Source organism: Globicephala melas, chromosome 12 (assembly GCF_963455315.2).
Source record: "Globicephala melas chromosome 12, mGloMel1.2, whole genome shotgun sequence".
Classification (NCBI taxonomy): Eukaryota; Metazoa; Chordata; class Mammalia; order Artiodactyla; family Delphinidae; genus Globicephala; species Globicephala melas.
This window is the reverse complement of record NC_083325.1, coordinates 70,816,555-70,841,256: the sequence shown is the minus strand read 5'-3', so window position 1 is coordinate 70,841,256 and position 24,702 is coordinate 70,816,555. Positions and strand designations below refer to the sequence as shown.

Genomic DNA, 24,702 nt, shown 5'->3' with positions numbered 1-24,702 from the left:
CTCCACCTCTCTCTGCGACTCGGGCTGCTTCCCATTCCAAAGGTCAGAGGTCCAGGGACCCACGCGGACCCCGGGCTGTCCCAGGTGCCTCTCCCATCACAGGCCGGCGTCAGGCCACCCCACAGCCCCCTGTCAGGGCCACACTGCTCCCTCCCACCCTGACACCACTTTTTTCTGGTGGCCTGACGGTGGCTCCCAGGAACAGGCAGGAGAGGAAACTGTCCCTCTCAAGAGGCCACAAGCTTGGCACGGCCTGAGGACGGCGTGGTCCACCAGCCAGGAACACAGGTCAGCAAGGAAATGCCAACAACCCATCTGCCAGCCAGCTCAGCAAAACCGCCGCTGCTAGCCCAACTCCACGGGCCGGGGCCTGCCCCCAGCCTTCGCTGACCACTGCCCCAGGCTCACACCAGGCCTGCTCTTGCTGGCCCCTGAGCCGCCAGGTCCCACCTGAGCGCAGGAAGGAGTGGGGCTTGGGGCTCCTGAGGAGGAAGTGGGTGGGACAGCAGTAACTCAGCATCTCCAGAACTCAGGCCAGGCAGGGGAGCCAGCTCCTGCGGGCCGGGGAGGCAGACTTGACTCTTCTCAAGCCCAGAGGGCTGCAGGCCCAGAGATCCTCCCACCGGCCCCGGCCGCCTCCCCGCCCCCAGTTTCCCCAGGGCTCCATCCAGGAACCTACCCATAAGGCCAGGTGCAGCCCCTCTGTGGTCCGGCTCAGGTGTGAGCCCCAGCCCTGAAGCTCTGTAAGTAGCTGCCCGTCTGGGGGGAGGGGAAGGGGGCGATGGGGCTGGGGGGCGGAGGGGGCCAGAGAGAGGGGGAGGGGGAGGTGGGGGGGAGGGATTGAACATTTTCTTTGTCTAGAACTCCAGGTCACGTGGGCCCCGCTGGAGTGCCTGGTTGGCTGCGAGCGGGCCGGGGGAGGGGGCCGGCTCTCAGACGCTGGCAGTGGGCCAGCCCCTCTCCTTCGGTCCGAGGGGCGCGGGCCGGCGCTGGGGCCTGGGGGCGCGGCTGGGCCTCCGCCCGTTCCCAGGGCCCCGCCCAGGCCAGGCTGGAGGCGGTGCCCGCCCCCTCCAACCGGCCAGCCTTCCCCGCCCCCTCTCCTCCAACTCCGCCAGAGGCCGGCGCGGAGCCGGGGGGCGAGGCCGGGAGCCCGCGGGCCGCGCGGGGAGGGAAGGAGGAGAACCGGGAGGGAAGGGGCTGCCCTCCAGCTGCGGAGGTAAGGTACGAGCGCCCAGAGAGCCAGGAGCGCAGGCAAAAGGAGAGAGGAGCTTTCGGGCCGTCTGGGAGAGACAGAAGAAAGTTGTTAAAAGTGAGTCTCAGCAGCACAACCAAAAAAAAAAAAAAAGGAAAAGCTTACAGATGAGCGAAAAGGCCCAGGAAACTGTAGGAAAACTCAGAGCACACAGAGATGGGCAGAAAGCGCCCGTACAGAACTGGGTGCGCTCCAGAACGGGAACTGGGAGCGTTGCCGGGGGGTGGTCTCCTCTGCCTTAAACGGCGTGGCGTGAAGAGGAGTTCAGGCTTTGAAAATCACTTCCTGGCCAAGTCCCTGGGTCCCCTAGGTCACTCTGGGTCAGCCTTGAATGTCTCATTTTCCTGTTTGCAAGGTGCGGGGTTGGGGGGTGGGGAGGAGGAGTTCAAAAGTACAGCGATTCCTTCATTCCCAGGCACATACATCTGCTGCTCAAGACTGCACTCGTTCGGAGCCTCCAGGTGCAGCTTCAACCATTTCAAGTTCCCTCCTCCTGAGCAGAGGCCCCTCCCCCCAAGAAGAATATATATGTGTGTGTATATATATGTATATATATACACATACATACATATACTCTCTCTCTCTCTCTCTCCCTCCCTCCCTCCCTCCCCCTCCCCCTCTCTTTCCCTCTCCCCCTCTCTCTCCCTCCCTCCCTCTCCCTCCCGACATCAAAGAAGCAGACACTGTTGGCCCTGCCCTCAAGGAGCTGACAAATTCAACTAGACTTGGAGAGATTGGAAAAGATCGTTGAAAAGCATCTCTAAAGAGAACTACGCCACAAATACCAACCACCCTGATGGGCCAGGATGGCTTGGAAGCCAAACAAAAATAAGTAGTATCAATGATAAATGAGGTTAAGGAGGTCAGTGTAGAGCAGAGGCTGAACCTGGAGGATGAATCAGATTTGGAATGAGGCTGGATAGGGAGGAAATAAGAGATGTTAGGCTGGATAGGGAGGAAAACACTTGCCCACCTTCACCTCCCGCCCCACAATACAACTAAAGCTAAGGGGTGCGGAGAGAGATGTTGATGGATATATCCTATCGCAGTGAAGAATAACCGCAGGTTTTCTTACATGACAGGGTGAATGGGTATTTTGGAAAGATTAGCCTGGGGACCTCTCTGGTGGTCCAGTGGGTAAGACTCCACGCTGCCAGTGCAGGGGGCCGGGTTCCGTCCTTAGCTGGGGAATTAGATCCCACATGCGTGCCACAACTAAGATGTAGCACAGCCAAAATAAATAAATATTCCTTTTAAAGAAAGAAAGATTAGCCTGTTTTGTTTGCAAGATGAATTAAAAGGAAGAGGGGCTTCCCTGGTGGCGCAGTGCTTGAGTCCGCCTGCCGACGCAGGGGACGCGGGTTCGTGCCCCGGTCCGGGAAGATCCCACATGCTGCGGAGCGGCTGGGCCCATGAGCCATGGCCGCTGAGCCTGCGCGTCCGGAGCCTGTGCTCCACAACGGGAGAGGCCACAACAGTGAGAGGCCCGCGTACCACCCCCCCCCCCCCCCCCCGCCCAAAAAAAAAAAAAGGAAGAGCAGGGGAGCTGAGGGTAAATGCTCCCAGCAGGGCAGGGCTGTTTGGCCAGCCACACTCTCAGAGGATCTGGACTGGGGTTCTGGTTCTATCACTGTGACCTTGGACAAGCCACTTAACTCCAAGAAGTCTTTTTTCACTTGCAAAACAGGAGTGATGACATCTGCCCTCCCAGGCCCCGGAATACCAGCATCACTTAAGGAGATAATGCCCCCAGGTGCCTGGCTTCCAACCACAAGCTGCGGGAACAAACCAGCTGGAACAGGTGCTGGTATAAGGAGGTCAAAAGATGGGCTGTGAAGGAGAGCCTACCTACCATCCCTCCTGGGGCTCAGCACCCTTCTGGGGGCCGTCAGAACAAGCAGGCCCTAAAAAAGGAAGAGGACTCCAAATCAGAGCGAGCCTTCTCCAAATAATACTCAGGGAGTACAGACTTCCTCTCCCCACCCTGACTGAGATCCAGAACCCATACAGCAAAGAGGAGCCGTTCCATAAAACACAGGCCCTGTTCTGCTCCAGGCCATCTTTCAACCCAATCAAGGTACCTGCTTGGTATAATTTTTCAGAAGATCCCCAAGCAGAGATGAGAAGCCATGAGTTTATACCTCCTGCCTGCTCCCACCCTTTAAGGAACATAATAAGACTTGCTTGGCTTCTCTCACTGGTGCCTCCCCGGCATCCTCCCAGGCCGCTTTAGACCTCACCCCAGGCCTCCTCTCAAAATGAAGTTTCTGATCCGGCTTGGCCGGCTCTTTTTAAAAACACTATCTCATCTATGACATCTCCTTTTCCATTGTTATGTGGCTAAACACCTTAGACTCTACACTCCATGGTCTTGGGACTTCTTCAGTAAGTAATGGTGCCTGTGCATGCAGTCAGGACTCAAAGTGTCAGGGTGGACCAGGGCCATCAGTTTCACTTTTTCTTGGCCCACTTAATAAAGGAGCCTTTCCCTCCAGCTGCCAAACTTCCTTATTCTCATTCTTTAAAATTGAGCTCAAATTGGGGGGAGGGGCAACATAAGAGTAGGGGATTAAGTGGTACAAACTACTATGTATAACATAAACTACAGGGATCTAGTATACAGCACAGGGAATATAGTCAATATTTTATAACAACTATAAATGGAGTATAAGCTTTAAAAATTGTGAATCACTGTGTCGTACACCTGAAACTTGTATTGTAAATCAACTACACCTCAATAAAAAAAATTTGTTTTAGTAAAATGAAGCTCAAATCTTACCTCTTCCACACAGCTCCCAACTGAAGCAAAAAAAGCCCAATTCAAAGGTGTCCCCTCGCCACTTAGAGCACCGCCCCTCTCCTGTAGCTACACAGACAGGTAAGGTTACCCTTTTCTATACTGTAAGTCACTCAGACTGAGATTCGTGTCCTCTTTGTACCTGGTGGGCAGAGAGAGACATCAACGCAGAAAAGACCCCGAGATCTAGGATAAGAGGTGACTTTAGCGAAAGGTCAGGAAAAAACTAGGGCAGCCTTCTAGGATCCTCAGGTCATATATGTCCTCGGCCTTCCAGAGTAACCCTCCCAGGGTGGTGACTGGGATAGGTCTTTTGATGAAGATAAAGATAGTCAACCTAAAATAGCAGGGTCATGTAAAGTGAGCCAGGTTCTTGGAAATGTTCTAGAAGTATGTTGAGAGGAGGAACCCCTGGACGAAAGGAAGATCTGGCGGATGTCAAGAGCCTAAAAGAAGCGCTGGAGAGGAAGCGTCCAGCATGGTCCAAAAGGGAGGGTGACCTGAAAGAGAGGGCACATTTCCTGTCTGGCAGGCCGAGAGCAGTGATCCAGTAGGCCTGATGAAAACACCTCTTAAGGACACCTGACTCTCAGCACTTATCCCGTGTTCATCAAGCAAACTTCTAACTTTAATTACATTTTCCAGTGACTCTGATACCAGTAAGCTGCCAGAAAACATCAGGACCACTAGGTCCTGTAGCACTAGGATCTGCGTTGAAAGGACAAGTCCTGTTATAAATCTGTAAATTGAACATCCTGGTGTACGTCACACTCCTGTCTCTGAAGAGCACAATTGTAAGATGTGCCGTGAATCTGACTTTCCAGCTCACAGAGCTGACGTGAGATGCTAAGTCGTGATCCTCCACCCAAGAGCAGCAACTCCCACAGGTGCAGGTGGGAATGCCACGCCTGCCTGACTGGTTTTAACTCAAAGTTCAGCGTTCTGTGGCGTGCTTTGTCATAAAATCCAGTGCTGGTGGGAGGTGGGGAGGTTATGTTGCTTCCCTCAAACAGGACATTACCACCTGAGTCCCTGTACTCAGAATCAGAGAAGCCGGGATCCCTAAGAAGCCATCTGCAAAGCCACATATTGGGAGGACACTGCATATTTTCTGCCACATAAACATTCCCACTGACCCCAAGACCAGCGAGACCTTATCCCGGCAAAGGCTACAAGATCAAGATGGATGTCTCTTCTGATCCTGGCCTGCCCTTCCATCTGCAGCCCAAAAGCCTCAGTACTACACAGTAGACCTGTGACTACCTGCTGATTACAATCTACGCTCCTTGCATGGCATTCAAGGCCCCCACAACCTGCAGCACTTACATCACACAGCCCACACTCTGCCCACTCACTTGCTGTTTCCCAAATATGCCCTTTCCCTGCCTCTGTGCCTTTGCTCGTGCTGTTCCTTGCTCTTCCCCTTCCCCTTCCACTGGCCAAAATCCCACCTATCCTTCTAGGCCCAATTCACCAGTTACCTCCACCAAGAAGGTTTCTCTAGACCTGAACTGGCCAATAAGAGAGCCACTGGCTGCATGTGCCATTTAAATTCATTAAAATTAAATAAAAATTCAGTTCCTCAGGTGCACTAGCCACATCCCAAGTGTCCAAGAGCCCATGTGGGTTTTTGGTGCTACTGTACCAGGGACACAGATTTTAGAACATTTCCCTCATTGCAGAATGTTCTTTGGACAGTGCTGCTCTAGCCCCTCCCCCTGATCTTCCCCCACTGAAAAGTTACCCTGTCCCTCCTTCTCCTCCGTACTCCCAGAGCACTTTGTAATCCTCTCCTAGCACTTGCCAGTCTTTGCCTGTACTAAGCTGATTGTGTACTCATCTTTCTCCTCCACAAAATTAAAAATCCTAGAGGGCAGGGCCGGGATCTTACTCAGGTTCACATGCAAGCAGTGTGGACCAGAGCCTCTTGCACACTGTAGAGGATGAAAGCAGTGTTTGCTGAACTGAATCCAACATTGTCTCAGGAGCCTCATATGGAGTCCACTGACCAAGTTCCCAGATGCGGACAGGTACTTTCCACAGCAAAGTTCCAATCGGCGCTAAGAGGTCCAGGTCCAGGGCTCCCGAAAGAGGCCAGGAATCTTTGTTTTCCTATTCCCCTGCAATCCATATGGAGGTTGCAAGCAAATGACCAGGACTGGGCTGCTGGCAATGAAGCTAAAAATAGCCACAGAGCCAACAACAAGGAGTTAGCAGGACTTGTTGCTAGGGAGACCGGTCGCAGAGAGAGCAACCAAGCAGGGAGGAAGCGTCAGACCTGCACCCAGAGAGCAGAGGCCACGGTGGGGGGAACTCAAAGTTGACAGGGGTCCAAGGATCCCACCTAGAGATGTTCTGCCTTCTGGTAGCTCCTGACTAATGCACTAAGTGGGGCAAGTGTTCCCCCTGTCCCTCAGTAACCCATCTCCATGGAAACCACCATTGCTGGGGTGAAGTACCAGCCCCTGGAAGGGAGGCCTCTGCCTGGAGCCGGTTGTTATGGCAACCCGCCCCCCGCGCGCCCCCCCCCCAGCCCATCATCCTCTCTCTCCTGGCTTCTCCTGTGGGGAAAAGGTGGGGGCCTGGCCTTGGCTTAGCCAGCATGACCAGGAAACACCGGCTTCCTGACAAGACTGACCTACAACGGGCTCTTCGGAAGCTCCTGGGACCCCGGTACGGCCTGTCAATCCTCAGCACAGGGCAGAGCTTCCTTTCCTTCCTGTGAGGGCCTCACGGATCACCTTGCCAGGAGAATCCCACACTCATGTGGGTTTATTTGTATCAGGATCACCCGAGGAGATTTTTAAAAATACAGATTCTTGGGCCCCACCTATGGAGATCAGCTGGCTTGGGGTAGGGCCCAGGAATCTATTAAAACCTCGCTAGGTAATTCTGATACCAGCCAGGTGTGGAGACCACCAATGGCCCTGGCTGTGACAAATGAGGAAACAGGCCTACAGGGGACTCAGCCCCCCCACCCAAAGGGTCAGAGCCAAAAACTGAGGAGGAGGTAAACACACACCTGAGGGGAGCTGCCCACCTCCTGGGCCTGTCTCTCTTGCTCCCCCTTGAAACGAGAACACGCCGTCTCTGATACTGGACTGGGATTTAAAACTGCGCCTCTCAACAAACCGTCCCCTGTGGCAGAAAGTGGAAGGTAGTGGGGCTAGGCAGTCTGGTTCCCAGAGTGTACAGAATGGTGGCTGCCCAGGCAGATGATCTGGGCTGAAAGAGAAATCCATCCTCCTTCGGAAGGAAAGCTAAAGGGTCACCATGGCAACTGCAGGGTGCCGGCCCGGCTAGGCTTGGTGCCCTCCCCAAACCTGGGCCCAGGAGAGGCACAGCTTTAGGCAAACGCCATGGGTCAGGGGCACCCCCCTCCCCCGCCAGTCTAGTCTAGTTTCAGAACTGTCAGGAGGCTGTGCTCTACCCTGGAGCCAACCTCTGAGCCTGCCCGAAACACACCTAACACTAGGGTCCAGGAGCCCTAGGAGTCCCGAGCACATGCAGTAGCCAGGCCAGGAAGGACATGGAGGAGACGGTGCAGGAGATGGCCTCCACCCGCCTGTTACTCACAGCCTAATTGCGTGCCCAAGACCCGCCGCACATGAAACCACAGCCCTCATTCAAGACAGCATGCAATTAGATGGTAAATTATGTGGTGGAGATGCTTCCTCCATGTGCTGAAGGAAATCCGAGGTGGCCCGGATCGGGAGAGGCAGGAAGCCTCAAGGGAGGATGAGAGAGGGTGAACCAGGGCTGGGCCCAGCCTCCCAGGTTTCCCAGACAGCACGGCCAGATCACCGGGGGCATCTGCAACCGCATTAGCTTCCCAGGGAGAAGCACGAGCACAGCTGTATGGACACCTGCTGGGGAGGAGAGCTGCCTGGGGCCTGTTGTACCATCCGCTCAGTCACAGAAATTCTGATCCAGAGAGTAAAATGCAGGGTCTGGGAGCCACCTCTTCGCTGACCCCTCACTTCTCCATCTCCCCGCCTCTGTCCCAGGCAGCCCTCATTCCTCCCTGGCTCCCCCATTCCTTCCCAGGTCATTACCACGCTTCCCTAATGGGAGGGCTTGGAAGCCCCAACTCTCCAGACCTGCCATCAGGCTCCTGGAGCCTCAGCTGCTGCCTCTTCCCTCCCCGCGCCGATCCGCGTCCTCTTTCCCTACAGCTCCGGGTCTGCTGCAGAGGGGGAGGCTTCTCCACAAACCCAAGTCTCCTGCCCCCAGCACTTCCATCCCCTAACCCGGAGCGAGTCGAGTGCAGGCTCTGGGCGGGGAGCAGGGGTGGCGGTGGCGTTGCTGCAGGTCCCCAGACCTCACCTGCCCCTCGCCAGGAGAAAGAACAGACGGAGCAGCATGTGAGCAGGGGATCCCAGCCGACGCCAGGACGGTCAGTACGCACCTAGCTTCTCTGTATCTTAGTTTCTTGATCGGTCTAATGGGACCACAGATATCTGCTGAATATTACAGATAAGATCAAAGGAAGTCAGGAGGGCATATCATTTAAAAGGTGGAAAGAATCTTACGACAGGTTTGCTTGAGCACAAGCTCATACAGTCACTTTGCTTTAAAAACTAGACTCTGGAGAGAAATGTTAATTTTATACCTGGGGTGGGGGGGCGTGTATCAACAGGAACCAGGTAAACCTGAACAGCCTGGGCTGCTTTCTCCTCCCCTCCCCCAACCCCATCTCCAGCCTCCAGGGGTCAAAGGGAGGGACCTCAGGGACCACCATTCAGATTCAGGCATGCAGACCCTATCAAGTTTCAGGGTCCAAAGAGAAGACCCAGGAGGAGCCCAGCAGACAAGCACTGCGGTAAACCTTTGCTGAAAACAGCAGGAACGCCTACCATCTCCATCCCAAAGGAAAAGTCCTTTCCGGTCTTCTCCCCCACCTACGTTTGGAAACGGTTCTCTAGCTGTGCCGGCCTTAGAGCCCGTACTTCTTCCTTGGCTCGGTGTGTTCAAGGTCTGAGAGTCTCAACCCCGCTGTACATTAGAATCACCTGGAGAGTTTTAGGAACGCTCTGGGCCAGGGCCCATCGTTAAATTCCAGATGCACTGGACCCAGAGGGAGGGGCCCAGGCAGCGGTGGTTAAAGCAAACTCCCAGGTGATCCGAATGTGCGGGGAGACCCCCGATGTGGGTGACAGGGTGGTAGGTGATACAATAAATGCATTTTTGGAGGAATCTCTGCTGTCAGATTTGGTTTACTTCGAATCTTCCGAAGCTTTGTGGTTCTCAAACTTTCACAAGCCCCAGAACCATGGAGACCTGACTAGAAAACCAGATTTCTCAGGAACAACACCAGAGTTTCTGCCTCCTAGTTTCAGAATGGGGCCTTGGAATGTGCCTTTTTAACGCACTGCCTAGGTAATACACAAACCTGCCCTTTAAGAAATACTGAATTCCAACAGCATCCTTGGTATATATAAAGCAAGTCCAACTCAATTTCTGGTTTTTTGTTTGCCCCATATAGTTGCCTTTTTTTTAATTTATTTTTTATTTTTTTATAGTTGCCTTTTAAACAGTATCTAGATTCAAATATATAGGAGACTGCACTGTTTTATCCCTATTTTTGTTTAATCCATCTGAGTTAGAAGTGAAAAGTTAAAATATCCTGCCCACTAATCATTGACTAGAGTCATACGGCATCTGTGAAGAGTTGTTATTAAAGAGTGGCAAGTCAGAAAGATGGTAACATTCACACACACACACACACAAACACACAGCGCATGCCAGCCAGCTGCTCCCAGAGGCCCCAAGTGCCTGCCGCTCCCCACCCGGGTCCTCTCAAGGCAGGGCTGCTCTCCATGCGTTGGGCTCTTCCCTCCCTGCTCACCAGCCTGCACTTGCCTTCCAGGTGGATGACTCTTGAGTGCCTGCTAACCCTTTCCCCACCAACAGCCACCATGCTGGCTTCTCAAAAGCAGCTTGTCCAAAACCTAACTTAAAAGTCCACTCCCGGGCTTCCCTGGTGGGGCAGTGGTTGAGAGGCCACCTGCCAATGCAGGAGACACGGGTTCGTGCCCCGGTCCGGGAAGATCCCACGTGCCGCCGAGCGGCTGGGCCCGTGAGCCATGGCCGCTGAGCCTGTGTGTCCGGAGCCTGTGCTCCGCAACAGGAGAGGCCACAGCAGTGAGAGGCCCACGTACCACACACACAAAAAAAGTCCACTCCTCCTAAGAGAATATCTTCATGACCCTGGGGTAGGCAGAGAACTCAAGAGATCACACACACACACACACTCACACACACACACACACACACACGCACCCCAATACAAGAAAAATTTTGTTAAATTGGACTTTATTAAAATGAAAAACTTCTGCTCATCAAAATACATCCTTAAGAAAACGGGAAGTCCATACCACCTTCCTGCCCCAAACCTGCTCTTCCTCCCTAGCTGAGATAATGCCCCCTCACCCCCAGCCCCCAAACCCCAGGCAGGTTTCTCTCTTCCTGCCAACCAGAGGCAAGCTGTATCTACCAAGTCTGCCTCCCGCTGCCTGGACCCTCCGCCAACACCAGACGTAATGCCCTCCTAATCGGTCTAACCTTCCCTGCTCTGGGCCCCTTTGCAATGCGGCCACGGTTATCTTCCCAAAATACACATCCAGTTCCCTCACATTCCAGCTCCCTCTACACAGTGAAGCCTGCATTTCTCACTATGACAGGAAGACTGGTGACGATCTGACCATCTCCCTTTGTAGTTTTCTCTCTTCTTCCTCCCCAACTCCCACACCTAGTTACCAGATCTCTTGCTGTTCCCTAAACAACCCAGAAGCTTCATGCCTCCTTCTCTTTGCCCTCAGTGGTTCTTTTCCCTGAAACACCTTCTCTATTTATCCCTACTGGAATTCTCAAAGGACACCTCCTCCATGAAACTTTCCAGGAGTTCCTGCAGAAGCTCTCTCGCCCTCCTCTGTGCTCACCAGACTCGTGGTGGCAGGAGCACAGAACTGCATCTGACACAGCAGCTCATGGTGAGCACTCCTGCCTCCTCCTCTAGACCATGTGTGCCCTGGGACTGGGTGCAGCAGTCTCCTGCAGCGCCAGCACGGTGCTCTGTGTATCTAAGAAATACTAACACAAGTCCGTTCACTCCTTCATCTAGAGCGTAGGCTCCTTAACAGAGTCCAGCTGACCCCCGCCACGCTTGAGCCTCCCTGGACCTCCTTAACGAATGGTCTGATCTTTAAAACAAAGCAGAGAGAAGGGCACCGTTATGTCTTCTCCTGTTTGCCTCGTAGCAAGGGCTATGAGGATGTTTCCAAAAGCTGAACTAAATATGCAAGAAATCTTGAGGTGCTCTAGATCCCAAACTCCTAGAGGGTTTCTTGGACCACCTACCTCATGATCCCACTCAATGCCCTGCCCCCACTGTCCCTGTTAGGCAAACTCCTGTCCCAGTGGCAGGCCTGCAGGATGTCTCTTCTTTGGCAAGCTTTCCCAGGCTCCTTGGGCAGGGCAAGTTAGCCGCTCCCATGGCCCCTTTCCTCACATTTCTATTGCAACCTATTGCAGTACTTACCTGCCTACCTCTCCCAGGGTGGGATTCTGACATTCCTTTAAATGTGTTTCTCTAGTGTCTAGAAAATGTGGGAACACAGTAGAGACCCAGATGCATGTGGAGTTTTCTGAAAGCCTGAGCACAAAGTATTTGCTCAGTCAAGGTTTGTAACTCTCTAAAGTAACGAACAGGGACTTCCCTGGTGGTTCAGTGGTAAAGAATCTGCCTTACAATGCAGGGGACGCGGGTTCGATCCCTGGCCAGGGAACTAAGCCCGCGTACCACAACTACTGAGCCCGCGCACCCCAACTAGAGAGCCTGTGTGCCACAAACTACAGAGCCCACACGCCCTGGAGCCCAAGCGCCACAACTAGAGAGAAGCCTGCACGCCGCAATGAGAGATCCCGAACGCCTCAGCGAAGATCCCGCGTGCCACAACTAAGACCCGATGCAGCCAAAAATAAAATAAATAAAATAATGAACAGATGATTGTGTGACTAATGAAAACTAGCGGTCAGGGGCAGACCTAGGAACATGGCGACCAAAGTCAGAACAAGGAGGTGAGTTCCTGAGCTAAGGAAATGCCCCAGGAATATGTGCCTGTCAGACAGGGGTGCATTTGCAACATCAGCATTTTTAGTGATGGATTCAAGCCCCTCCCTCGCCCAGGCCTAGTTAACGATGAGCTTCATGTCCCACCTTTCTGATCCTGGCAGAAAACACAGAGGAAGAAAAGGGGACCACCATGAAGAGGAAAAGAAAGCTACATTCTAGGCTTCCCTGGTGGCGCAGTGGTTGAGAGCCTGCCTGCCGATGCAGGGGACACGGGTTCGTGCCGCGGTCCGGGAAGATCCCACATGCCGCGGAGCGGCTGGGCCCGTGAGCCATGGCCGCTGAGCCTGCACGTCCGGAGCCTGTGCTCCGCAACGGGAGAGGCCACAGCAGCGAGAGGCCCGCATACCGCAAAAAAAAAAGAAAGCTATATTCTAGCACAAAATGTGAATTTTATGGAAGTTTTTTTCTAAGCATCTTTATCAAGGTGCTTTACGTATGTGCCTCTTGAAGAGGCATATATGTGAAGTCTGAGAATTCACTCAAATATTTAATTTAGGATGTACGTACAAGGTCATATAAGAGACAAAGGGAGCTACAGGTCATGACTCCAGTCCTCCTCCCCCTAAATTATGCAATTTCAGAATCTCAGGGGTCGGCTAGTCTATTTGTGTCACACTGCAAACGAGGAAACTGAAGCGCAGAGAAGAGAATGACCTTCTCAAATTGATCAGGGGTAGAGGCTGAGCCCAGAAACCAGACCTCCTGAATCTCATTCCATTCATTTAAGCCAGTTTCACAACATCAAACATAAGATCATGAAAAAACAGTAATTCAAGGGCAAGGGCTCAGGACCAAATGAGGGGAGCAGGAAGTGCGGGAGGGGTCCCCAGGGTGAAAAGGACCCAAACCTGGCAAGACCCGGCAGCCAAGGTGGGGTGAGGGCGGAGGTGGGGTGAGGCAGCATGGGCAGGAGGGCTGGGCCACTGTGCTCCCTCCCACCCCATTCTGTTGTTTCAGGGGAAGCCAAGACTGAAAACCAGGAAGACCCGGTTCTAGTGGAGTCATCTGGGTACCAAACAGAAGCAGCATGCAATCTGGAGTCTGGTTTAGCCCATGGGCCTCTCCACAAGGACATCCACGTGGCTCTTAACCTCCTCACCTAGGGGAATCTTAGCTTCCTAATCGTAAAATGGGGATAAAAATTAGTTCTTGTAGTAATTGCAGATAATATATCTGTCAAATGAAAAAAATACAATTTAGTAACAAGTTTGATGTCCTTTATTCAAGGCAGAACAGCGCTTGGACTGGGGGAGAACAGCACCTCAGAGCTGCACGCGCTCTTGACCAGGGTTGCTGGGCGAGAGCGAGGTTCACCTACTGTTAGAAGAGGCACCTCGGAACAGGGCGTGATTGGCTAGGAGAGATGGAATTTCCCTAAAAGGCAGCCGGTCCTGTTTCCTAGGGGAAGGTGAGCTCGCTAAACTGAGTTGGAGGATTGTGATTGGTGGATGTTAGGATTCCTGGGCAAGAGTTTCCTGTAACTGCACTAACCTAGGTTTATTTATTTTATTTTATCCTTTAAACTTTTTTGGCTGCGCCACGAGGCATGCTGGGATCTTAGTTCCCCAACCCCAGATGGAACCCGTGCCCCCTGCAGTGGAAGCACGGAGTCCTAACCGCTGGACCACCAGGGAATTCCCAGGCACTGACCTAGGTTTAGATTCGTGAACTGGGCTGGGCCACAGGGGTGGCCTCCATTGTGTGAATCCTGTTAGACAAATTAACTTTATCATCTCTTAGGACTGTGGCGAGAGTTAATGCTTTCGGCACAGTCCCTGGCGTGAAGTACGTGCTCACAAAGCTACCCCTTTGGCCTAGCTCAGGCTTGGCCGTGGCCGCTGGTGGACCAGACTCAAATTACGACCATCCTCCCCACTACTGTTTTCTCACCACTAAAAAGTGAGGGTTGTTCTAAGAGCTCTTCTCTCTGTGGCCCCCAGATGGAATGAACACGCCAGTGTGCAAACAGCCGGTCCATTTAAGAGACAATGGGGCGCCTCTATGATGACAGTTTCACAGCCCGTCCTAAAGGCCAGCCCTGGAGCTCACTACTGATTACGAGCTGTCACAGGAGTCCCTTTAAAATGTGTTCAGCCTTTTGGTAAAGTACACTTGTCATGCCTGCTCCAAATGGCATCATCTCCTTCAAGGGTGATGTTATTTTTGAGGCCATCCTGCAAGCGTTCAGGTTTTCATTAGTTTACATATAGTGAATAAGCAAGGACCGTCTGCCAGTCGGAATCCCCTAAAACTGCTACGCACATACTTTGCTAATAATTTGGTTTGAGTCCTTAATGGTCTACTTTGTGTTGCCATTTCTCACATCTCCTGTACTAAAGCCCAGGAGATCACACTTAATTCATCTCCTTATTCCCAAAGCCCCCAGCACAATGCCCCCCCCCCCAACGTAGTAGGTGCTTAGCGGTTGCTTATTAAATGCAATATAGCACAGCAGGAGATGACATTCACAGGCTGGACGTTCACAGGCTGTTCTTCCCAGGGCCAACAGGAAGCACAGTCTGTTGAGACTGCAGGGTTATAAAGCAAGAGGAAGCAACATTTGCTCAGCTCACAGAAGCAGCAGCACAAATGGCCGATAAACATATGAAAAGGTGTCCAACCTCACTTATTATCTGGGAAATGCCAATTACAATCATAACAAGACACCGTTTTCCCACCCGTTAGATTAGCAAAATATTGATGTTGGCAAAGGTGGAGATCTTCTCATACCTTGTTTACGGGAGCATAAATTGGCACTGCCCTTTCTGGAGGACAATTTGGCAGAGACTGTATCAAATGCAAGATATATATTCCTTTCAACCCAGCATTTCTCTTTCTAGGTATCTATCTTAGAGCAACAGATGCGCAAAGAGGCGTGACCCAGGATGTTCACTGCTGCAGTGCTTATGCAGTGAAATACTGTAAACCACACAAGTGTCCGCCAGTGAGAGAATGGTTAAATAAAATCGTGGTAATCCATATGGTGGAGGAGAACAGTAATTACGTGGCTTGATTGCCCAGATTTATTCTAAGCGAAAAACCAAGCTGTAAAACGAAACTACGGTGTGGTTCTATATATATTAAAAAAAGGAAAAGAAAAAAAAAGCAACTGTGAAGCAAAATTATATATTTACACACACACATAGATAGATAGAGAAAATCATGTCATATATACACCAAACTGATAGCATTAGGTACCTCTCTGATGGGGGAATTAAAATCACTGGGAAGGGATGGGTTTATTTATTTTTTTAACAGGAATGTATTTGTGTAATACTTATGTAAAATCAGTTTTTAAAAATTATTCATTTCTGGGAATTCCCTGGCGGTCCAGTTGTTAGGACTCCGCGCTTTCACTGCCAAGGGTGCGGGTTCAATCCCTGGTCAGGGAACTAAGATCCCACAAGCTGCGCTGCATAGCCCAAAAAAACAAACAACAAAAAAAAACATGATCCGTGTCCTATTATACGCTAGCCCTGTGCTATAAATGTTATGTAGTATACCTGACTAACCCACACAACTCTGAGATTCGAATTATTCATTAATTCATTCAGCAAACCTTTACCTAGTACCTCCTGAATGGCGGCCTTGGAGGCAGAGGTGCCAAGAGGGCCTGCTTTGAACAAGCTCAGGTTGGGCAGAAGCAGAAAACAAACTGGTGAGTGCTACTCCCATGAAGATGAGACATGCCCAGCAGAGCAGAGTAGAGCCAAGTCTAGAAACAGCACAGGGACCTCAGCTGTGCTCAGTAAGTGAGGCTGAAGGTCCCACATCCAGTCAGTAGCCGAGTCGGCATCTGGACTCACCTCCAGGAAAGGGGAGGCCATGAGGGCAGCCTGTGAGAAGGGGAGGGGGGTCTGAGGGCAGGAGGGAGAGGGGAGGGGAGGAGATACTGTGATATTTGGACCACAGGTTATTCGTTATCAGTATTTAATATGTATTAAGCATCTAATAAGTCTAAGGATGCAGAAGTCCTTCCTTCCGGGTTGGGAGCCAGGAAAGAAACCAGATCCTAGATCAGCAGGACACGGTACCTTGGCTCTAAGTAATTTAGAATCAGTTGGGGTGAAGAGATTAATGAGAGTCATAACATCACCCGGCCGTAACTGTGTCCTAAAGCCCTAAGCAGTGATACACACTGGGAGTCTGCAGGCTCTCTGGCTCAATGACTGTTCCAGCTGCTTGGCCAGGCCTCTGCCTCTCAGTAATGAGGGTTAATAAAGTAACACCTGTAAAAAGCCCTTCCTAAGCCTAAAGCGCTCCCTCAGGGTCATTCTGTTCTGAAAATAGTCAGAAGGAGGAGCCTGGAACTGCCCGCTTTGGGGTGGAGGGATGCCTCGCCTCTGCCCTCCCAGCTGCCCAGGCCTGGGCCAGCTCTGCCAGGCCAAGGAAGGTTCTCCTCGACTCAAGCACAGCAGAGGCCCAGTGGGAACAGCAGGAGCACAGGGTGGCGAAGACTCAGCCGCTGCCTTACCCGTGGGAGCCCACCCACAGTCCCCCAGCCCCACTCTGTTCTCCGGGTACACTTGTCAGGACCCCCGCAAACCAACGGCTTGGGCCTGAGCTCCCTGAGAAGAGGTCTCGTATTCACCCACCTCCCAACTGCTTAGTCAACCAACAGGTATTCATTGAGCCTGTTCTCCCTGCCCCAAATCAGGTTGGGCATGATTGGTGAAGACATAACATGTAAGAAAGAGTTAGTGAAAAATACTCTATGAAGTATAATTGATTGCTAAACCCAACAATATTAACACTAAGGACTGCAGGGGTGCAGAGGAGGGAAGAGGTCAGTGTGGACTGGAGAAATCCTAGAGAGCTTCCTGGAGGAGGTAGCAACTCTGGGACTCAACCCTGAAGCATGGATAGGGGAAAGCACAGCAGGAACAACGGCAGGGAGGAAGGACGTATAAAGGGGAGACTGGTCCCTCACGGGGGACCTTCCTATTACAGAATGGTAGTAAAGTGGGGTGGAGCCATTGTGGAGGTCACAGTGAGGGTTGAAGCCTTGAGAAACAACCAGAGGATTTCTGACATGATGGGGAGACAGTGGAGAGCCATTGCTGGGTTTGTAGCAGGACCTGGTGATGACTAAAAGGACTGGCATAGAGATGCAGAGAATAGGAGATGGGACAGACACCAGCATCCCAGTTCCAGCAGGAAGCCCCACTTCAGCCTCAGGGAAGGAGGAAATGCCCCATTTTCCTCATCCAATTATTTAAAATTTCATTCATTTGTGATATTCTAAGTCTTCTTAATTTTTTTTTTAAAGGCCTGGGGAGGCAGATAATCTCAGATGGACAGCACAGTAAAGAGCAGACCTCACTCAGTAACTGTGGACTGACAAGGGTGGTCACGGGAAAAGGAAACTAAGCCGAGGGGGATGCTTTGAGGGAAGAAGGCCCTACAGGTGGGGCATGTGGACCAGGTGCAGACTGGGATCAGGTGAAGCACCACAGCAGGGCACACAGGCCCTCAGGCCCCGCCCAGCTTCCCAGCCACACTCCTGCTGCTCTGAGCCCAGCACCTGCACCCTGTGCTCCATCACCCACCACCATGAACCTCCATTCCTGAAAAGGCCACACTGTCTTGTGCCTCCGAACCTTTGCACATGCTGTATGTCTCTTTCTGCAGTGCCTTTCCTCCCGCTTCCCTAAATTCAAGTTCATCCTTTAAAAGCCAAAAGCCAACTCTTGCTGATTTGAGGATGACCCCAGGCAGAATTAGTCTAAGAGTCCCTTGGTGATGCTCTCCCTGAGGTGCCCGATCCCTCGCCCTGTCATAGGATAACCAGGAATCCCCTAGGCTTCTGGTCGCTCCAGTATCTTACTGGGCACTCAGACAGGGAGGGTTCTGACTGTCGGCGCAATGATGGTGGCCTGCAGGAACTTCAAAGGGCAGGCATCACCTTCTGAGGTTTGGAAATGCTGGCGGGACCTCCCAGGGGCATAGTCTAGGAAACAGCTTGTATTCGGCAGTAGGGAATGTGTCTTTTTTGGGAGTAGGATCCATGAGAGCACACAAGTGGTAAGGGGAGCAAGACTGGCTGAGGGGACTTCCCTGGTGGCGCAGTAGTTAAGAATCCGCCTGCCAATGCAGGGGACACGGGTTCGATCCCTGGTCCAGGAAGATCCCACATGCCATGAAGCAATTAAGCCCCTGCACCACAACTACTAAGCCTGCACTCTAGAGCCCAAGAGTCACAACTACTGAAGCCTGCATGCCTAAAGCCCGTGCTCCACAACAAGAGAAGCCACCACAATGAGAAGCCTGCGCACCACAAGGAAGAGTAGCCCCCGCTCAGCACAGCTAGAGAAAGCCCACGCGCAGCAATGAAGACCCAACACAACCAAAAAAAAAAAGGTCTTTAAAGTCTGGCTGAGGGTGGGAGCAGACATCTGGGGGTGCCACTATCAAGGGAGGGAGCAGGCATCTGGGAGTGCCACAGTCAAGGGACAGAGGAGGATGCTAAGAAGATGCGGTTGGAGGAGATGGGAAGAATCTTGGGGATGAGGTCAGAAAGGCCTAGTGAGGCAGTTTCAGAAGAAAGGGCCAAGTGCCAGATAACTAAGAGGAAACTGCAAAAGGAGGACGGATTTCTTTCCCCTTGGTAAGCCACTTAGAAAACAGGCCTGACGAAGACAGTTACTGCTCTTTAGCCTGAGGGGCACTTGGGAATCTCGGGAGCTACCTGTGTTACCCCATGGTTCTTTCTGGCCGCAAGGCATGTGGGATCTTAGTCCCTTGGCCAGGGATCAAACCCGAGCCCCCTGCAGTGGAAGCACAGAGTCTTAACCACTGGACTGCCGGGGAAGTCCTCCCCAATGCTCTTGTTACCTGTAGCTAGCCCTTCCCTAGTGCCCTGGCAGAGCCCAAGAGGGGCGAGTGTGGTCTCTGGGGATGGCCCCCACGTGGCAGTAGCAGCCTGAACTCAATCCCATTCCAGCCCCTTCCCTGTGCCCTGAGTAAGCTTGTGGCCAGCTCGTAACTCTGCAGCCCCAGCCCCTAGTCTGAAACAATGGGCTCCAGGGTTCTAGCGATTGTACCGGAAGTCGTGGAAATCTTGAGTTGTATCATATGAACAAGGAACGTTACTAGCAGAAAATATATTCTGGGTGCAAGTCTCTACATCTCAAGTCACGCATCCCTAAAATATTGTAAATTAAATCAACTTTAAAGTTTTTCTGTTCACGCTCATTGATGACCTTTATCAGTTGGGGGAAGCAGATGCCAAAGGTTTCTTTTTTTCTAGAAAAGCTTTTAATGGTTGTTGCACTTTGGTGATAGGTACATGGGGGTTCATTATACTAGTCTCTCTATTTCTGTCTATGTCAGAACAGGTTCATAATTAAAAAAAAAAGTCTTTTTAAATTTTAGTGGAAATTTTAAAATTGAGAAAATGTATCTATTATCTTACTTTTCCCTGTGAGTTGAGAAAAGACCTGCCTTTTTTATTGCAGCTGAGAGCAGGCCTCCATACTGCTTCTTCAAGGGAGCACAGTTTGAGGATCACCAAATTTCTAGAAGCTTTTCAAGCGTAAAAGTCTTTATATCTAGGGACTTCCCTGGTGGTCCAGTGGTTAACACTCTGCGCTCCCAGTGCAGGGGGCCCGGGTTCCATGCCTGGTCAGGGAACTAGAGCCCACGTGCTGCAACTAAAAGATCCCGCACACGCACCAACGAGGTCCCGGTGCAGCCAAATAAACAAATAAATGTTAAAGAAAAAAAAAGAAGTCTTTATATCTAGCCTCTGGCCCTAGGGCTAAGGGAGAGCAGAAATACAGGCCACTCATAACAAGGGGTTAAAAAGCAAAGCCCCTCCCACAGGCCACAGGGGAATAGCCCCAGGTCCTGAATGAATTTCCATCCCAAAGACCACGCTTAATGCTCAGAGTCAAGCCTCTCTTCTCCCAGACCTTGGACAGGCTGTCCCTTTTCCAGGCTCCTCCAGGAGAGAAATTTCTGCCTTCCTGGATCCCAAAGGAACTGGAAACAATCAAGTAGCCACCCCACCCTGTACTGAACTTTCTCTAGAGCAAGTTCTCACACAATGCAAACGGCATAACACCATCCTTTGCAGGCCTGGGGTAAAGACAAGTGAGAGTGAAGGTGAAAGGCCCCACGTGGTGGCAGTTCGCGTTTCCCTTCCCTTCCTGGTGCCGGTAGGTCAACGGGCTTCTCTCTACTAACCAGACATACAGGAGAGCAGCCCCACAATGGTGCTTCGTAAACTGGTTTCGCCCCTTGGTCTCCACGGCATCACCTCCCCTCGCTACTGAAGCCCTCCCTGGGCTGGCTTTCTCCCTCCCAACCCGCACAGAAGCCTCTCTAAAAGTCACCAGCTACCTCCAGATCGGCAGGTGCAAACAGCCTGTCTCAACTCAGCCTCCGCAGGGCTGGGCGGCCACTGCCTCTGGAAAACCTTCTCCTTTCTGAGACACGGCTCTTCCTCCCTCTTCTTCCTCCCAGGCCCCTTCTCAGTCCCCCTCTCCACGTGGCTCTAAGTGTCGGGTTTCTGTGCACAGAATCCAGAGACACTGTCTCTGCTTTCTCCTCCTGTTTCCTACATGAGCTCATCAGTGTTCGTGGACTTAAACGCCAGGTTCTGCTCCTGACGCCGTCTCATCTTTGATTTGCAGCCTGGACCTCCCTAGGCTCCAGGCTCCAGGCACCTCAGCATCTCAGGCTAAACCCTTGATTCCCTCCCGTCCCAAACTCGTTCCTCCCCTAGTCTTCCCCACCTAAGGAAGTAGCACACCCATCACCCAGGCGTTCAGGCCAAACCCCTGGGAGTCGTGCTTCCATTCCCTCCCCTCCCCCACCCCGGCCATCCATCAGCAAGCCCTGCTGTTTCTATCTCTGAATCTCCGGATCTGTCCCTATCCGTCTCCATTGCTGCTCCTTTAATCCACATCAAATCACTCCCCTGCATAGAAACCTTCAATGGCTTCCCAGGACACAGCGTTAAACCAGCTTTCGGGGCAGCTTCCCCGGTGGCGGCGCAGTGGTTAAGAATCCACCTGCCAATGCAGGGGACACGGGTTCGAGTCCTGGTCCGGGAAGATCCCACATGCCGCGGAGCAACTAAGCCCATGCACCATAACTACTGAGCCTGCGCTCTAGAGCCCGCGAGCCACAACTACTGAGCCTGCGTGCTCCGCAACAAGAGAAGTCACCACAATGAGAAGGAGCCCGGGCACCGCAGCAAAGAGCAGCCCCCGCTCGCCGCAACTAGAGAAAGCCCGTGCAGCAACGCAGCCAAAAATAAATAAATAAATTTATAAAACAAACAAACAAACAAAAAAACAGCTTTCGGCCGGGACCTCAAGGCCCTGTATGACTGGACCCTGCTTACCGCCCAGTTTCATCGGACCCCACTTTCTCCCCTGCTCGGTTCACTCTGGGAGTATCGGTCTTTCACGTAGCCAAACAAGTCAGGGCCTCGCTTGTGCTATTTCCTCTGCCTAGAATGTTCTCCCCCACCCCACAACTCACAGAGCCAGCTCTTCTGTTCCTTTAGGCCTGAACTTAAATGCCACCTCCTCCAAGAAGCCTGTCCTGACCACCCCACCTAAAGCAGGCCTCTGTTAACCTCTATTTCAACCCCTTGTTTACTTGTTTCCTGTCCATCTTCCCCATCAGAATGTCAGCTCCAAGAGGGCAGGAATTCTATATGCGCAAAGCCCAGGACACTGCCTGGTTACACGGTAAATGTCCAATAACATTTGTTGAAAGAACAAAGGACCCAGCCACTGCCTAGGGATCCAGCAGTGCCCTGTAAGTGCGAGAGGTTAACCTGAAGGGGAAACTGAGGCTCAGCCAGGGCCTGACAACAGCTGCAGACAGTGGCTGAAGCTAACTTCCGGTTTCCCAGTTCCGTGGGACAGGCTGGGGCCCAGGCCAGAAGGCACCTCACCTCCCTTTTCCAGCGTGCCAGCCACTCGTCCCGCTTGCGCTTGCTGATGTAGTAGGGGTCCCCCGCCTGGAAGGTGAGCCGCGGCATGGGCCGCTGGCGGAGGCTGGACTCCCAGCCCAGGCCACCCCGCAGCCGGCCCCGGGAGCCCTAGGACAGAGATGACAGAGACAGACTGGCATTAAGGTGAGCACGGACAGCCCCGCTGCAGGGTTTTTTCCTCCTGGAGGGGAAACCAAGGAGGCACTCACCTCGAGCAGAACACAGAGCTCTGACTCCTGGCCAGAGATGCCAGCCCTGCGAGTGCGGGCCAAGCCCCTGTCTGGGCTGGAGAAGTGAGGGATGTGGGGCAGGACATAAACTGGGAGGGGAGGTGCTTGGTCTTGAAGGGGGACCAGCTGGCTGCCTCGCTGGGGGCCTTCCAACCTCCACACCCACTTCCTCTGCTCCTCACAGAGGGACATGTAAAGAAGGGGCCAGGGGCCACCTTGGGCCCCTCACACACACTCGCCACAGTCGGTCAGAGCGGTGGCTCTCTTCTCCTAGAATCAGGATCCACAGAGCCCCTGGGGGTTGAGGAAAACACTTGCCTCCATTTTCATGGATTCGATGTTGGTCTCCTTCTGTTCTTTGCCTGTGGAGAGGGAAGAACAAAGGGACTGTCGGCAGAGTTACAGGAGTGGCTCGGAGGCCTCACCTTGTGCCTGGGGTCCCTGCCACGGGGATAGGGCTTCTCCAACCGTTTAGTCATTCCTGTGTCAAACCTGATGGCCTACTGTGTGCCAGGCGTCATGCTGGCCCCAGGACTCAGAGCACAGCCAGGGCAGAAAAAGGACTGGGGCAGGGCTGGAGGCCCAAATCCGCAGGAACAACAGAAAAGCCAGCACTGTGGCTTCTGGCCCATCGAGTGCCTCAGGCACACAGAAGGGATCCGGAAATAGCCCCCTTGCCTGCTCCCAGTTGCGACACAGCTCCCTGCCCAGAGGAGGGGCCAGACTGCACAGCTCTCCCTGGCCCTGGAAGGGAGCACTGGCTTGTATGTGTGGGGTGCAGCAAAGATGCTCTAGGGGGAGGGGGAGGGCACAGGGAGACAGCAGCAAGACTCTGCTGAAACAACTTCGTCTCTCTGAGACTCAGTTTCCTCATCTGGAAAATAAAGATGCCGGAAATGGTTTCTAAGGTGCTCCTGAAGTTCTCAATATTGCGTTTCTGCCATGAATATCTGTTTCGGTCCCCCATTCTCCGCCCATTCTTAGGTCCCTGAGTTCAGCCTTTATTCTAGAAGCCTGGGATTCCAACTGTCTCCATGTGACCTCTGTAAGCTTTCCAGGCCTTTTCTTCACTGAATCAAGGTACATAACCCTTCTAATGCTTCCGGAAGGCAGCGTTTCCCTGCTCCTCTTCCCTGCGGTTCCTCAATGGGCCCTGATTCTAGTTCCTGGAAGGGAAGGCTCCCCTGGAGGCTGAAGCCCCAGCAGTACCGTCGTTAAGGGTCCGGGGCGGGGGGCACAGAATGTCCCTGCGCTCCTACCCTGGTACCTACCCACTCTCCTACCCCACCCAGCTCAGGGTCGTCACCTCTCAAACGCCCTTCCCGGGCCATCACATCCCGGAGTCTGCAGTCCTGGCCTGGCTGTAGGCTGGGTTAATTATGCCTCTGAGCTTCCTGCTGGAGGATGGGGCTGGGCTGGGGGGTGAGGAGAGTGGGAGGTGAGCCTCCTCTCACCTGGGCCCCAGAACTCCTTTGTCTGGAGCCAAGAGTACTGAGCTCGGGCCCAAAGCAGGAAGGTCACTAAGGCTGGCTCATGGTCGCTTGGGGGGGGCGGGGAGGGGGGTGTGAAGGGGAGACAAAGAGCCCAAAACGGAAAAAACAGCCCCTCCTGCATCTCCTGGCTCTGAGGCGGAAACCAGCTACAGCACTGAAGGTCTCTGAATCCTCGGTCCCCGAAGAGGATGTTTCTTTCCCCCTCTCTCACTGGGGAAGACCCGGGGCTCTGCTCTGGGCTTTGGCGACCTGGAGCCTGGGGACGGGGAGGGCAGGGCCAGCACCTGCGGGCGAGTGGGAGGTGTGGACTCCGCGGTGCCAGTTGCCCCCAGGGGCGGGAGGAAGTGGGGGTCACGTGTACTCGCCAAGGCTGTGTACACAGCAGGCCTTTACGTCTCACCGGACTTTCTCTGTCTCCTCCTCGAGCTTCCTTTAGGCCCTCTTGTCTCACCACAGCCAGCTCCCCAACTTTTTCTCGGGCATCCTGGAGCCGGGCTTCCCCTCTTGCCCGCTCCGGGCCCCCTCCTTCCCGGGGGTCGCCCCTCCTCTCAGATCCTCCGCGTTCTGCCCTAGTGAGGCTTTGGGCTGCCAGAAGGGGGCGCCCACCCTTGGATCAGGAGGCAGTCTGCTGCCCCTGGGACCTTCCTTCGGGGGACCCTCCGTGGCATGTGGTTTACGGGGAATCATCTATTCATTAGAATGAAAGAAAGTCGGGGGCTGAAGGAATTGTAGAGATGATGGGGTACTTGTCCAGCCCTTCGAAGGGGAAACTGAGGCCCCAGGAGCAGAGACGTACTGCCAGAGCTGAGATCAGATTTCAGAGCTCCTGACTCCCAAGCCGGCT

General features: G+C 53.0%; 1 protein-coding gene and 1 long non-coding RNA gene across 9 annotated transcripts in view; one reads left to right on the top strand and one right to left on the bottom strand.

The window, feature by feature from the left end:
* The window catches only part of DNMT3A (DNA methyltransferase 3 alpha), a 106,517-nt gene that overhangs the window by 22,732 nt on the left and 59,083 nt on the right, over positions 1-24,702 (bottom strand). For all 8 annotated transcript variants that reach the window (XM_060309777.1, XM_060309776.1, XM_070046888.1 and 5 more), the window contains 2 exons: positions 22,684-22,727; positions 22,097-22,243 (listed from right to left, as the gene is read on the bottom strand). In XM_060309777.1, coding sequence (XP_060165760.1) covers positions 22,097-22,243; positions 22,684-22,727 — 191 coding nt within the window. The remainder of the gene's footprint in view (positions 1-22,096; positions 22,244-22,683; positions 22,728-24,702) is intronic.
* LOC115854250 (uncharacterized) lies at positions 1,183-2,533 on the top strand. The gene is made up of 3 exons (XR_009566285.1): positions 1,183-1,309; positions 1,668-1,713; positions 1,927-2,533. It is a non-coding gene; the product is annotated as an uncharacterized lncRNA (long non-coding RNA).